Source organism: Ovis canadensis, chromosome 3 (genome assembly GCF_042477335.2).
Source record: "Ovis canadensis isolate MfBH-ARS-UI-01 breed Bighorn chromosome 3, ARS-UI_OviCan_v2, whole genome shotgun sequence".
Taxonomy (NCBI): Eukaryota; Metazoa; Chordata; class Mammalia; order Artiodactyla; family Bovidae; genus Ovis; species Ovis canadensis.
The window spans coordinates 142,226,795-142,241,876 of NC_091247.1; the positions used below are offsets into that span (position 1 = coordinate 142,226,795).

The following is a 15,082-nucleotide window of genomic DNA, read 5'->3' on the forward strand; positions in this document are numbered from 1 at the left end:
TTTTCTGATGCTTTTCATTATCACAGAACACGCCACCTGTAATGTGTGCAAAGAGGAAATGAGGGGCGGAGGGAGAGGAAGTCAAATTGGGGAAAGCTGGATGGCTGCTTCACTTCTTCTTCTTCTTATCCTAGAAATGGAGGAAAATGACCCAATCAACTTCTGGTGTTGACAGTTAAGCTAAAACTCTTGAGTGAGCCAACAGCTGACTGCCTTTGATTAGGTACAGTAAAAAGGACGGAGAGAAGCTACTTTGGTGTAGGAGGAGCTAAAGCTTAACCGTCTTCCGCTGGCAGTCCCCCAAACTGCCAGACTTGACAAGAATAAAGACTATGCGCTTGCTCCCGCTTCTATCCAATGTGAAGCTAGGTGCACTGCCTGACTACTCCTGGCTATTCACTGCGGTGACAGCTCAGATCCCAACCACCAAAAGCTGCAGACTGGCAGTCTATCCTAAAAGAACTAAACGAGAGGCCAAGACCAACTTTCCTTTAGGCCTGAGACGGAAACATAAATCCTGGGCATAAACCAACATTCAAAATAATCCAGTCCAGCCAAACTCTTCACTGCACTGGGGAGGCCCGCTTCGTGCTCAGCCCATTCGTGGCACAGATGAGACAAATCCTATCCAGTCGCCAGCATCCGCCACTGCTGCCTGTCACTTTCTCCATTTAAGTTCTGTAAAGGAAGGCTTGTGCTTTCAGTTGTTCCCCTACTACTGGAGTGGACAATGTTTGCCCCTCGCTAACCCTACAGAGAATACCTCACTTGGGAAAAAAAAAATTAGACCAACAAATGTATACACCTGGCCTATTTCTGAAATAAAGATAAAAAAAGCTGGCTGTCAATATTATCCAAATCCTCTAGGTTATGTCTTTTTGAGTTAAAGCTATCTTTACAACCTTTAAATTCTTCATATATACTAACTGTTTCTTGCTGAAGCTCTTTTCCTTCTGATACTAATCTTGGAGAGACATTTTCTGAAAACAAAAACAAAAACAAAAAAAAACCAGAATTGTCTTTACTTGTTCCTTTTTATCCAACAGCTAAAGACTTCTAGTTTAACTCATTCAGTGGCCTGCCTTACAAGTACCCTGGACCCACACACAGTGTAAGCAAGTTCTCAGGTTTGAAGGACACACAGATGCTGAGGGCTCAGGAGCCAGTCTTTCCTCTTTGGGTGGTGCTAACCTTCTCATTCATAGCCAGGATCATCATGAGCTTTCTGAAGAGAGTTACGAAATCTAAGAAGAGGTCAACGCAGTGCCTAAAAGAGAAGAACCAGGTTATAAACTGCACTTTCCACTTGTTTTTATCCACAAGCCCACAGAGGTGCAGGACATAAAAACCTCACCCCAACCCCAAGAGTCAACCTCACCAGCACCCTACCACCAACGAAGTAAACCTCTATTGTCTGAGACCCTCTTTAACTCCATAAAGCCATGGAGCACAGAAAAAAGAACATTTAGACTGTAAAGGCTTAAGTCTGAACCCTGAACAACCTAGTTGAGACTATGAGAGGATTACATTAAAAAAAAAATTATATACCTATCTTTTTCTCACTGTTAATGGTTTAAAGACTACAACAGTATAAAGAGTAAAACGTGGAAGATTCCTCTCCCTCTCGTCTGCCTAGAGGTAACCACTATTCAAAGTAAGGATAATTAAATACCTATCAATAGTCCAACTTTTAAAAATCTGATGTCTTTCAGGAACTGAGAAAGACAATGCTTTCTGATGCACAGTTCCAAAACCCTGGATATTCCATCATGTATACCCCTGTAGGTTGGCCACGTAAGTCAGCCAGTGCCACCCGGTCCACTCTTATTCCTACCAATGTGCAGAGAGAGGTGAGTCAGACAAAAGATCATCCCAGAGACTCAGGAAAGAGCCGCTGAAGGGTAACCTCCTCCTCCATACTTATTAAAGACCACTTTCACACTCACCAGATATAATCTTTATCTCCATTTTCAGCCTTTTCAATAATGAGTTGAGTATCAAAAAGGACAAAGCCACACATGACCACCAGCCCCATGTACAGGTTTGCCTGGCAAAGGAAGAATGAGACGTTACCAAGCAGCAGACATCGCAGAGAAACAGTCATACCTCTCTCTGGACTTCGGTCACTTCAAAGCACATCAAACACTGACCCTACAGACATCAACATTCATGGAACTTGAAGCCCACAATGAAGACCATATTACCTTCCCAAGCACAATTCTGCATTTATTTTTTTTTAGGTCACTGAAAGAGCTTCAGTCATTTTAACAAGAAGCCACTGCTGGACTGGTTTTAGAAAAATGACTTCTGAGCAAACCATCATCTCTACTGCAATGCCCAACCCCTGTTCAGTCTGTACTTTGACCTGCAGCAGAAGGTTCCACTCTGGAAGGGTGAGTGGGGAGGCTTCAAGAACACTGCCCCATGAAGATGAGTTTTGGAGGATTCCTAGCCTATCCTGGTTTTAGGAGATTAAACACAAAAAAGAAACACAAGGTAAATGGGGACTGGAAAGTTATAAGCAAATCTCACCTGGAAAAGCCAAACAGATCCGAAGAAAAGGTTCCCCAGGGAAGACAAGAGCATCAGGCTCATGGCCGACATCAAGATACCTAGAAGGGAAGACAAAAAGCCACCTTGAGAAAAGCTAACACAAAGTTCAGCAATCTCATTAAAGCCATTCTTTACTGTCTCCCCAAAAACAAAGGGTTTCATTCTCAACCCAACAGTTACAAGTTGGAGGGAGGGAAAGGGTCCTAGGGAGAATTTTGGCTAAAGCAAAGATCCTCTTCCTGTTTTCCAGCCCATACATACCTCCTAGAAAGAGGTAGCTACGGCGCCTGGCATAGAGTGCACTCAGGGTGAAGCAGGTGAAGATCATTGCTGTGCCCATGAAGGCAGTGGGAAGGATGCTGTTAAAGGAAAAGGGCATTATATCAAGGGTTACAGGTATATAACCTTTGTTTAGAAGGTATCGTCATTAAGGTAGAAAGAGCTAAGACACTACTAACATAGTTACCTGGGGTTGATGGCAATGCACAAGTCCAGAGCAGGGCCCAGGCCAACTCCTAGGAAACAAAAAGCCCCAGAACGTAACATAAACACCAATTCTTGAAGGATTAATCAATAGCATGGGCATGCCTACAGTCCTAGAAAACAAAACATGTGGACTAAGATAATTCAGTCTCCCTCCCTTCCATCCTCAACTGTTTTCCAGAGAACATATACTTGACTAAGTTATTTATGGACAGAGCTGCAAAACCAAGTCCTTGGCTGAAAATCATGGATGACCCAGGAGGAACAGAGATTAGGAGAAATGAAGTAGGCATTTCAAACATTGTCAAGCTAAACTGTAAGGCTGAAAAACTCTGAAGAGCAGTGATGTGAGACTGTAATGTGGGCCAGATCAGGAATCAGAATATAAGGAAAGGATGAAGAGCAAAGTGGTGAAAAGTGGCCAACAACCTGTAGTCAGGCAGACTGATTCCCTGTGTAGCAGAAAAGGCCAGACCAGTTCTGCAGGTTGACACTTGCCAGCAGGAGGGAAACCTGTCCCAGCTCCAATACTTCCTCTACTCTGGCCATGCCCCCTCCTCCTGCTCATCCCACCTCTTAACACTTTCAAAAACCAGCTTTTCCTGATCTAAAAATCTAATCTCTAAATCCCTTTCTACACTTTCTTCAACACTGTACAGATTAGACACACTCAGAACAAGTTGTATTAACTCAAATGTTGCTCTGCAAGTATTTTTACTATGTAGCTTGAACTGTTTTCCTTAGTGATTATTCTAGAAGAGCTGTGCTTGTACTTTTCTTGAGAATCAGCAAAGTGCCCTGTAGGATGAATCTTGACGTACGGCTTTAATGAACTGTCTGCAAGATTCAGAACAGACGCTCCTACGAAAGTTGCCAGCGTTGAGTCCTTAATTAATTAAGTCAGATTCTCGGGCCGCTGTTTAGTCCTATGTCCGCTGTTAACAAGTCATGCTACCTAAGCTCTTAAACTTCATTCATTCAAGCACACAAATGCTTATTTTTGGATACAAAAGTAGAAGTCACAGTCACGAGTCACAAACAGCTTACCCTCTGGATGGGGGAGCAAGATACACTTATATGAAATAAGAAAGTAATACAAGATAGAAAAATACAGTGTGCCAGTTGGGATGCATCAGAATACATACATTATTTTGAGCCTTGGTCTAAAGAGATACTAAAATACAGTGTCACTCCCTCAAAATCAGAGCCATCCCAAACATACCTGTAAGGAAAGCAAATCCAGCCAAAAGTCCCAGTCTTTTTTGCTCAGTTTCATGGCTGTGAGGTGTTGCCATCAGCCAAATCATCAACCCCAAAGAGCCCAAGGCGGACAGCAGGCCAGCCTGTCAGATCCAGAGTCAATAATTCAATAATTAAATACTTGAAACTATCAAATTTATCTTGCAGGAGACTTTATTGGGTTAAAATATTCACCTGAATGTCCTAATATTTGATCCTAACCTGGAGGCAGTGGAAAAGGCAGTGAAGGCAGAGGAGAAAAACCAAAAGCCTGTGGGACAGGGTTAGGACCATGATGGATGCTAGAGGCAGTCCATCCACTATAACTACCCAAGTCAAATTGAGTCTTGCCCAAGAAATAGAAAAGATGAATCAAAATGACAGGTGCTTAAAGAACATTTCAATCTGCAGAATAAGTAGGAATGACTTCTTTTTGATCCCTTTAAAACATACACACACAAATGTACATAGAGAGAGAGACAAGAACTGAATGACTGTGTACCCCCCAAAACTCATGTTTAAATCCCAATCCCCAATGTAATGGTATTTGGAGGTGGAGTCTTCAGAAAGTGATTAGGTCATAAGTGTGGCGCTTTTGTGAAGGGAGATTAATGATCTTATAAAAGATTCCAGAGAGCTCCTTTGCCCCTTCTACTATGTGGGGACACAGAAGGTGGCTGCTTACACAGGAAGCCAGCCCTCACCACACAACACATCTGCCAGTGTTTTGATCGTGGAATTCCCAAACTGTGAGAGATGCTTCTTGTTTAAGCCACCCAATTTATGGTATTCTGTTATAGCAGCAAGGATGAACTGAGACAGAATAAGAACCAAAATGGTAAGAGTTATTTTAGGGTGATGGGATTACAGGGTTTTCTATTTCCTTCTTATAACGAATCTGTTTTCTAAATTCTCTATGGTGAACATGCATTAGTTCAAGAAAAAAAAAAAATAAAGCCAATGGGAAAGTAACAGGCAATAGAAACAGAAAAAAGTCATTAAAGATGTATGCAGACACCGAAGTTCCTTCCTTCTTTTAAAGGTAGAGTCGGTCCTCAGCGCTCACAGTAGTTATGCTCTGCACAGTCACTGTGAGCAATGAGTCAGTGACAGCCAGCAAATGCTCCTGGAGGAAATGAAGGTTTACGTTCTTTCAAGCACCTCGTCAATGTTTTTATCAACTGGCCTGAATAAAATACAAAACCCTACTGAATGTGTGTTTTCTGGTTAAAGACACTTGGGTATGTAGTATTGACCCTTTAACACAACTCGTGCTCAGTAGCACTGTAATTCATGCCTGAACGAAGTTTATCTAACGCGCGTATTTTCTCTAGAAGGCACATCACAGTATTGCATTGAGCAATACCAGACATTTGAGCGTTATGCTTGGGGCCATTTTAAACATCAAAATCACCAATGAAAATGATAAAAATGCCAAAGATGTGGACTAAATAGACCATAAAAAGGACACTTGTTGACACTATGAGAGCTTGAAAGAAGGCAGTGTTGCTTTGCTCAACCTCAGCTGGAACATGGTGCAGTGGACAACTTGAATTTTTTGCCACTCTGTGTATGGCTGCAGAAGTCCACAAAAGCACCACAAAGGCTGATTTCAGAGTTACAAATGAATCTTGGCAAGTAGGTGAATTCACAAATATGGAATCCACAATAATGAGGATGACTGCGTCTCACTGAAAAAAGCCAACACGACCAGAAGCCAAAAGGGCCACTGTTGCCTAAAAGGCACAATGTTTTGGTCTCAACTCGAAGGATCAAAGCTCTCTTTGAGTGTCCAAAGTAATTTTTCACACAGCTTCTGCCAGGAGATGCCTGAGCATAGGGGTGTCTGAGCATGCCACTCCCCAGCTGTGGCAAACGCCAACACAAGTACATCTCCATATTTACACTAAAAAGGACAACTCTCAAAGGGACCAGTCTTGGTTAGCGAGCCTCAAACTTTCTGGTTATTCCTCAACTGTTCCTTTTATTGATGCCAAACTCAAACTTTCCCTAAACAAAGGAAAATGAGTTGTACCATAGAATAAAATGGACCAAGTCCTTAAAGGTCTCAACCCTGTCTCTCCTGGAAATTAAACATACAATCAGTGTTTTGTATCTAAGTACTCCACAGTCATTCAGGCAAAAAGAGGAAGAATGGAAGAATAGATAAAAAGGCTACTGTGCAAAGTCACCCCAGCATGCACGTCAAGTCTCTACTCAGTGGGTGGGGGCCTTGTACGTCAGCAGCTCAGCATTCAGTGTCAGGGTCAAGACATCCTGTGTTCAGTATCTAGAGAGGGCATAACTGCCAGAAAAAGTAAATGGCTCTGCATGTCCTGATTTATGACTGGTTTTGGCTGGGCTTCCCTGATAGCTCAGTTAGTAAGACAGACCCCTATTCGATTCCTGGATTGGGAAGATCCACTGGAGAAGAGATAGGCTACCAACTCCAGTATTCTTGGGCTTCCCTTGTGGTAAAGAATCTACCTGCAACACGGGAGACCTGGGTTGGGAAGATCCCCTGCAGAAGAGAAAGGTTACCCACTCCAGTATTCTGGCCTGGAGAAAGTCACAAAGTGTTGGACATGACTGAACGACTTTCACTTGGCTGGGTGCAGATCCCAAACTACTGAAAAAGACTATGGAGAGACACAGGCTTTTACCACCCTGCTGAGCTATTTTCTTCCTAATGCAATTTATGCCACAGCGACTAGAGGAGAAAACTGCTCTTACCTGAATGAAATGGGTGACCACATGGACATAGGCCCCCGCAGCCGCCACAAACATACAGAGGGCAAAACTGGCATAAACCTTCTTCAGGTGCTGCTGTGTCGAGGGGGTTCTAGGAAAGAAGGTTAATAATGGCCATCACTCCAGGACCAATCTATTCTCTAAACTAAAGATAATTTTCCTTCTCAGGGAATATATGAAAGTTTTAATACAATAAAGAAAGAACAGAAAACCTTAAATTCTGAGGGAGGCCCCACAGCCCAGAATTAACAATCAGTACCCAAACTATAATAACTAACTGGCTTTCCAGTGACCACACAGCAGCCCTTAAGAGTTTGGATGCTTTTATCAGATCCTCTGAACTCGAGCAAAGTTAATAGGTTAGTTCATACGTGCAAAAGTTAATACACCAGGAAAAGGAAAAGAAAAAAAGATATAAAAGGAAACTTAAAAGAAGCACAGTCAAGGTCAAAGCACTTACATGTGGGAAAATTTAAAGAGTGCATCGAAGTTGATCTTCCGATCAAATATATTCATGATGCTAGTGTCTGTGGGACACAGCCTCCGCTCTGTGGAATCAAGGATATAAGAAAAGTTATCTGAAAGATCCAGGGACACACAAAATAACAAACAACTTTCTTTTAATTTTTTTTTAAATTTCTTTACTTTTTACTGAAGGATAATTGCTTTTCAGAATTTGTTGTTTTTCTGTCAAACCTCAACATGAATCAGCCATAGGTATTTGTTATGAAAAACAGCAACATACGAGTTTGGAAAAATGAAAGTTATCTGAAAATCCCACTGCCCTAACACCACCATTTTCATTTTTACATATTTCCTTTTAGAATACATTCGCAATCATATGCAACCAATTTAAAGGGGACAAACTCATCTTCTGCCCAAACTGTTTCATTACCAGCAATCAATTTCCATTTTTCCAGCAGGTAACTTGCCCGTTTAAAAGACATACTGTTTCTTTGAGAAACAAAGAAGGAAACTTTTTTTAAGTTACAATCCCCAAACTGACTTCCTGTGGAATCCTGGGCCATCCTTAAGAGTTCACACGCACTGCTACCATTTGTTTCCTGAGGTTCTCTCTCACAAATGAAAACAACTACAATGGCTGGCTTGCTTCCTGATTTCCCCTTTCCTTTCTCACCCGCATCCCTACTCACCTCAACAGCACTGTCAGTTTTGTTCTTAAGGATGGATACAGTGAGAAGCTGCAGAACCTACAAGAGCCACTCCCCTCACCCCTAAGTCACGGGACTCTGGCCCTCTTGATCGAGATGGTGCAATGATTGCAGGCCGTTGCACAGCCAACCACAGCCTTCCATAACCATGATGAGTACACCCTCTAGAGAACACATTTATAGGATGGCAGAATCCAGCATCTGGAAAGCGTCTTTGTTTAAAGCTTCCATTAAGTGCTCTAATGACATCCCTGGACAGAACTTGCAACAGCACTGAAGCAACCTTCAGAGCCAAGTTTCTCTCACAACAAAGCTAGAGTGCCTCTTGCTTCCAATTTCAAGAGTTAAAGGTGGGGATGGGGAGGGGGGTTAAATCCTCAAATACCCTGGAGGCTGTTAGTCAGAAAGGGGCAACATTCTGTAACCAGACCCCGCTGAGTGGAAACTGTGGGAGGGGAGAATGCCCCTTTGCTCTTTGGCATTTCCCAGGGGGTACTGACTATCTCTCTTACAACTGCTTATGGTAAAACCAAAGTCATCAAAGGTTGTTAAGATAGGGAAGGAGGTGTCAAATAAGAATTTCTCCATGATTTAGTGTCTTGTGATTTAAAATCATTAAAAAATTAATTAAATAAAACTAGTTTTCCCACATTACTATCAACTCTAAGTTTTTTAAAAAAAAATCTATCAACTCTAAAATTTAAGTGAAATATGTAATTATTAAATTTTCTAGATGCAAAGGTAAACAGCAACTGTAGTAGCAACTTTATGGGGAAAATGCAATAAAGTAAACATGTAATAAAGATGACAAGGTGTATATGACAACTTCAGAACTGTTAAAATCAGAGGGGAAAAGAGTTAGGACTTAGAATCAAGGAAACATATGACAGTTTCCTCTTGGTCTGTTCCAAATAGACAATAACATACAGACAAGTAATGAGTTAAAATTGTTCTTACAAGTTTTGCCAGACAGACTAAACACACCAGTTTTCAATCTTAGCCTTAACCACCTGTGCTCAGAAGCGTAGAGAAGATACCTACATTCAATGGGTCCTGTGTAAACTCAGCTGAACAAGATTAAATTGCATTCATAACTCAAAAATAGCAGCTCCCATACCGAAAGTATTTTCAGTCCCAGGAACAGTCAGTTCTCAGCCCAGCTTGAAGTGTTCAAAACCATTAACCAAGTAACTCAGTTAACATTCCAGAGGGCCCCCACAGTTAAGTGAAAATCTTTGTATAAAGATTTGCTTTTAAAAAATTACAAAGAATTCCCTGAAGTCTGGTGGGACTCCATGCTTTTACTGTCAAGGGCCCAGGTTCAGGCCCTGGTCAGGAAACTAGGATCCTGCAGGCCGAGTGGCTCGATCAAAATAGATAAATAAATAAAATGTAAAGGCACATTAAAATAATTTTTATGTTATGTGTATTTTACCAAAATAAAGGAGAAAAGTATACTGCAAGTATCTAAAAAGGTACTCAATAAAGGATTTCCCCTAACATACACTGAAACCCATTACAGAATGGATACCAGCATTGGTTTGTCTCACTCTGGACCCCAACCCGAACACAGTTCTACACTCCAATCTGAAACAGGAAAGTGGACAGTGCCTCTGAGACTCATGGGAAATCTGCCTGCACTGCATTTGTAAATGAGAAGTAAATGTTCAAGTGTTAATCATAACTAAATTTCTTTAATTTAGAGACTCATTTTATGCTTTTATCCTTAGAAAGGCAGAATACCAAAACTTGTCAAAATTAGTCACACATACACTGCTAAAGCTTCACTGGAAGTGTCACTATCTGTGGTTTCCCAGGCTGGCCTCTCTGCCAGAGGCACCCGAAAACATTGCATAGTTCTACCAAGAAAGAAAACCTTAAGTGAACACACTGCTTTGAGTTGGTATTCATGAGGTCTGCTTTGGTTTGAGGAAGGAAGGGCAGCAGGGGCAGGCAGAGGGAGACAGGAGTCAGACAGTGTCATCAATGAACACCTGTGTCTTCTCATGTACTGTTAAATCTCCTGTTTTATTCTAAGAATCTTCCTTTACCTGTCCTAAAACATAATATTATCAACCGCCAAGCCTTAAATTAAGTAAATAAATAAATAAACTCTCCTCGATCTTATTCTAACACCTATTAAGTACAATGCAAATGAAACATGCCCAAGTGGCCAAAAGCTATGCAAAACAATCATGCATTTAAGATTCATTAAAAAAAAAAAGTCCTTGCCTTTGAAAAAGAAAAGCTTGCTGACTTTTGGAGCCAGCACAGAAGCTGCCTCAGTGTATACAATTTAACAACATTAAACCAACAAGTCAAAGAAACATTGGTCACACATTTATTTAAACATTCAGTGTGTGAATTATATGGTTCCTCATTCCTGTTGTAGTAAACTCAACCATCTTGAATCCTGTTCCCACACATCCAAAAGGATCTGATTGATACCAAAGAAAAATCTCATGTTAAAAAAAAAAGGGGGGGGTGTGGAGCAGTAATTTTGTTAGCAGTTCTTTCTACTAAATAGCTTGTAGACTCTGTACAACCATGTCCCTGGAACAGTGGTTAACAAGGCCAGCTGCCTCTGGACCCTGGCTACTTCCTTAGCTGTATGATGCAGCAAGTTTCTGGCACTTAACCTCACTGTGCTTCAGTTTCCCCTTTTGTAAAAGAGTAACACTTAATATTCCCTACTTCGTAGGAATGAGGACTAAGCGAGAGAATACAAATAAAGTGGTCAGAGCAGTGCTTCATACGTAAGACCAGCTCAATATGTTAACCACTGTTGTTACTAGTGTAATTCATTACTCTCATGTCCTCAGTTCAGGACTTCCCTTTTAAAAAAAAAAAAATTTTGTTTAGAATCATTTAACGGATGTTCCAAACACACCCTTTATAGGGCTACAGGTGGTGGCTTTCCCTTTTCAAAAGTCTAGTTTTAGAAGACATTTATCTTAGACCTAATTTATATACACTCTGTATTTTACTTAAAGAAAATATTATCCAATAACTAATGCACAGCTAGCTATATCCTGAAGGCTTAACAGTTATCCAATGAGAGAGTAAAATTAAATGGGAGGAATGGAGAGTCTAGGAAAATTATAAACTGGAATTGAAAGGAACTTGGTTAAGCTTACTACTGATTAAAAAGGTTTAAATGGCATGTCTCTCTGCTGGTACATTTACACTGTCTCTTCTGTCCCCCAGGACCACAAAGGTGTTTTGAGACAGCCTAATAACCACTAAGTGATCGTCTGATGTGGAAAAGAATTTGATGAAGTAAATGGTTATTTATTAGCTTGATGGTTTCCTTGCCACCCCTAGGAGGCAGGTCAGTTTGGTTTCAGGAAATCCAAGAAATTCTGCCTCGGCTAGGGCTGAGCTTTGACTGTCCTAGATTTGGATTCCAGATGTCCCAGCCCATCCCTTAACTTGGACCAAAATTCCTGGATCAGGTAACACTGCATCTCTAGGAGGCTGCCTCAGAACCTAACAAGTAACTGGAGATGGAATGTCTATTGCCTTCAATAAATTATTTTTTTGCATCTCCCTCGCTATAAGCACAATTGTTTGACAGACACTGAATCATAAGAAGGTCTCAGTATCCTAAGCACATAATCATCTTCCACTATAAACCAGCAATCCCTCCCCAGTAAAACCATATTCAGCCCAAGTGAGAGCAGGCATAGATTAGGACAAACGGCACACTCACTCAACCCTCATTCCTAAAGCTCTTTTTTTCCCCAAGTGTTTTGGATTCCAGTTAATTGTGCAGGAACTTTTCTCACATAGTTTGTTGTAATCACTTTAAGAACCTGCATCTGATTCATCTCGCTATCCCCCACACTTAAATCTCCGGAGTAAATCTAGATGCTACTATCTAATGAAGCGTTGCAACCACACATCAGCGTTTCCCAGCTGGCTCAGAGAGGAACTTACCTTAAAGGGTCATTCAAGTGGCTCTAAAAGCCAGTCTACAATTTTTCTCTCCTTGGTTTGAATACTGTTTTTGAAAACAAAAATGTGTATGCGTCATATAAAAGCTACTCCATGCAATTTAGTTAGTAACTCTAGAGAAGAGCAAGGTAGAGTCAAAGACATTTCTACCAGTTTCTACACCCAAATCAAAGTAGCAAAGGAAAATTTAGCAAGATAATGCATCAAGAGAATATTCAGTGTTTTCCCAGAGGAGACTAATACCCTTGGGTAGTTTATGAAATAAAGTGAAACTCTTCAGGCCAGCAACGGTACCTCCTGTAACAATACCACTGACTGCATTTACATAAAAGTTCACAACTTTCAAAGCGTTGTATTATATACATGATATCCTCTTTGATCATCATACACATGAAGAAAGGACAAGAGTGATTAGTACCTCTCTAAAGATTAAAAAGACAGTTCAAAAAAGTAACATAACAGCATCATGAGCACTGGATTTGAAGTTACAAGTCCTACCATATTCTACCACATAATTTGGGGGAAATCACTTTACCTAAGGTCATCTAGGCTTCCTCATCTGTGAGAGAACGATGATTAACACCTTCCCTATCAAGCTCACTGAATCTCAATAAGAAAATCTCTGTGAAATTACTGTAAAGTGTTAAACACTACAGTGGACATTAAACAGACATTAGTGCTGACAAACATCAAAAAGTTAAACAGTAGAGCCAGGACAGGTTAGGGTAAACTCTAGTGCTCTTTATACTATTACACCCTAGAGCAGAAAAGCAAGTTTTCCTTAAAGCAGTTTCAGCTGCTGGTCAAGAGAAATTGTAAAACAACTATGACAACAAACACATCCTGATTCCTCTTATACTTTTTCTGTATTTTTCAGCATTTCTACAGTAAATATCAACCACACACATATGTCAGGAAAAAACCTGAAATGGCTGACCAAATATCTGGATTAATTTCACCTTTCCTATTCTTTAGGAGAGTGAGACTTCAGTGGATCAACAAGGGGGAAGGGAGAGAAGGAAAGAAAGAGGGTACTAAGCCAGGTTTCCACAACAAAATAATGGAAAAGGGAAACACTGAATCTAAGTTACAGACTGCACTTCTTAAGGATTCAACCATTCTGACTCCACTGGAGGAAAATGGCAGAAAATCTAAACGTCAACATACTCTTGAAACAAGGACAAAAAAAACATTAGACGAGGAAAAAGAAAATACCGAAGAGAATAAGTCAAATAATTACAGAAAGGTGTTTGCAGAAGCCATGAGAATTGTGGTTATGAAACTTTTATCTTTCCTGAACTTAATTCTTAAACTACACATTCAACCAAAAGATAAACTTGAAATAAATAAGTAACTAGACTAGAAAAGCCCATTTGCCGTTAACCTTTAACCTTGAAATTTCTGTCTGTTTCAGGCACAGTCAGCTCTTCTGCATGATTACACATTCACAATTGAACTACTGCTGGAACAGAGTCTCAAGTTCAGAAAGGTTTTTGTTGTTGTTTGGTCAATGAAAGGCTGATGAAGCAGGCAACGCAACCTGGGCAGGCACCGGGCTGCAATTCCTCACTTAATAAATACACAAAAATACCACAGCTCCAGCCAGTAGGTCAAAAAGAAAAAGAAACCCAAAACTGCCCGAGCGACGCCTTTCCTGAGCGAACTTTGAGAAAGACGCCCACAAGGCCCAGGACCAGCAAAGCCAAAGCCACCTCACCTGTCCAAAGGTAACCAATCAGATCAGAGCGGGGCTGCCCAGTGGGGCTGGCAAACCAGGCCCAGCCCTGGTCTCTCCTCACCTCCCGCCTCTGCTGTTGGCTTCCAAGTAACTAAGTTGCCTCGCGTGTCACAGAAGAGTGTGACATCACCCGCCCCGCCGTGACAGGGCAGCCTGTCGGACCAGGTACTCCCAAATCCAAGCCCCCGCCCCTCACCCACAGGCGGCCTAGCCAGAGGCCTCCCAGCAGGCCAGCAATCGGTCGGGAGGGGTTGGGATGACCACAAACCCGTAAGGTTTCGCTTTCATTCTCCTCAGAAGGAAGGGGTGTGTGGGGGGGGAGGGCGGGGAAACGCGCCCTGAATTCAAGGGATCGAGGCTAGGCCTAGGCAGTTTACACTTGGGCGGAGCAGAAGGAGGGACGCGGCCCGGGCGGGGCAGGAAGGCCAAGAAAGGGGCCTTCGATAATATTTACGCGCAGAATCCCCGCTTCGACGCCACGCAAAGACCCAGCAACCTTGCCCCCCGCGTCCCCCCGCCGATACGGTACAGTTGCGCATGCGCCATTGTAGTTCCCTCTCCCCTCTCAGCCTAGCTTTCCGGAGTCCAGCGGCCGAGTAAGGCCCAGTTCCCCCAGCATGCAGTCCGTCCGAAAACGGTGATTACTTCCACTCTTTCTCAGGCAATAACTGCTAACCTTCTTTCCATTTCTCACTCCCAACCTGGGCACTCCTAGCTTCAGACATACCTTCTAACCCGCCTCTCAGGAGCCCACACAGCTCTTCTAACACCGGATGTGCTTCTGACTCTCCCAGGGTCCGCTCCAGACTCTTTACCTTGCGCCCCCGCCCCTCGAGGGAAGCCCCGCCTCCATATTCGGACTAAGGCCAGTCCTCATTGGTCGTTGACTGCACTTCTGCCCTTCCATTGGTTGTACGTGCATAAACAGCGACTGCTTACTTCAGAGCTATTTGCTTAACTCCCTTGTCGATCAGGACTCTAGCCGCCAACCAGAGTCTTTGCAAAAGACCTCCCCCTTCTTCCTGCGTGGTAAGGAAGGGTCGCGGTCCAAAGCCGCCTCTAGTGGACAAAGGGCAGAGGGGCAGGCCCCACCCAAAACAGAGGGCAACTAATGCAGCCTGCAAAACGCGTGAGGTAGCGCTGCAAGTGTCAGGATTCTGGTTTAGGCCTGTCATGTAATGTTAAAGGG

At 42.3% G+C, this 15,082-nt stretch overlaps 1 protein-coding gene and 1 long non-coding RNA gene across 2 annotated transcripts in view; one reads left to right on the plus strand and one right to left on the minus strand.

Moving 5' to 3' along the window:
- Nucleotides 1–14,865, minus strand: TMBIM6 (transmembrane BAX inhibitor motif containing 6). The gene is made up of 10 exons (XM_069584450.1): nucleotides 14,621–14,865; nucleotides 7,487–7,574; nucleotides 7,009–7,117; nucleotides 4,259–4,379; nucleotides 3,020–3,068; nucleotides 2,815–2,912; nucleotides 2,533–2,612; nucleotides 1,947–2,047; nucleotides 1,192–1,267; nucleotides 1–130 (listed from the first exon to the last, which is right to left on the minus strand). The coding sequence occupies exons 2-10, from the start codon at nucleotides 7,540–7,542 to the stop codon at nucleotides 110–112; spliced, it is 711 nt and encodes a 236-aa protein (XP_069440551.1). The 5' UTR covers nucleotides 7,543–7,574; nucleotides 14,621–14,865; the 3' UTR covers nucleotides 1–109.
- Nucleotides 13,893–15,082, plus strand: part of LOC138437337 (uncharacterized) — a 17,070-nt gene continuing 15,880 nt past the window's right edge. Inside the window, exon 1 of the long non-coding RNA XR_011255879.1 lies at nucleotides 13,893–14,058. This is a non-coding gene — a long non-coding RNA (uncharacterized lncRNA). The remainder of the gene's footprint in view (nucleotides 14,059–15,082) is intronic.

What these genes read in the sequence shown, in the direction of transcription:
- TMBIM6 (XM_069584450.1), bottom strand. Translation starts at nt 7,542, where the DNA reads ATGAATATATTTGATCGGAAGATCAACTTCGATGCACTCTTTAAATTT. An exon ending in GATCTGTTTGGCTTTTCCAG is followed by an intron (nt 2,048 to 2,532) that starts GTGAGATTTGCT and finishes TTCCTTTGCCAG; the next exon opens with GCAAACCTGTACATGGGGCT. An exon ending in TCCTGGCTATGAATGAGAAG is followed by an intron (nt 131 to 1,191) that starts GTTAGCACCACC and finishes CTCCATTTCTAG; the next exon opens with GATAAGAAGAAGAAGAAGTG.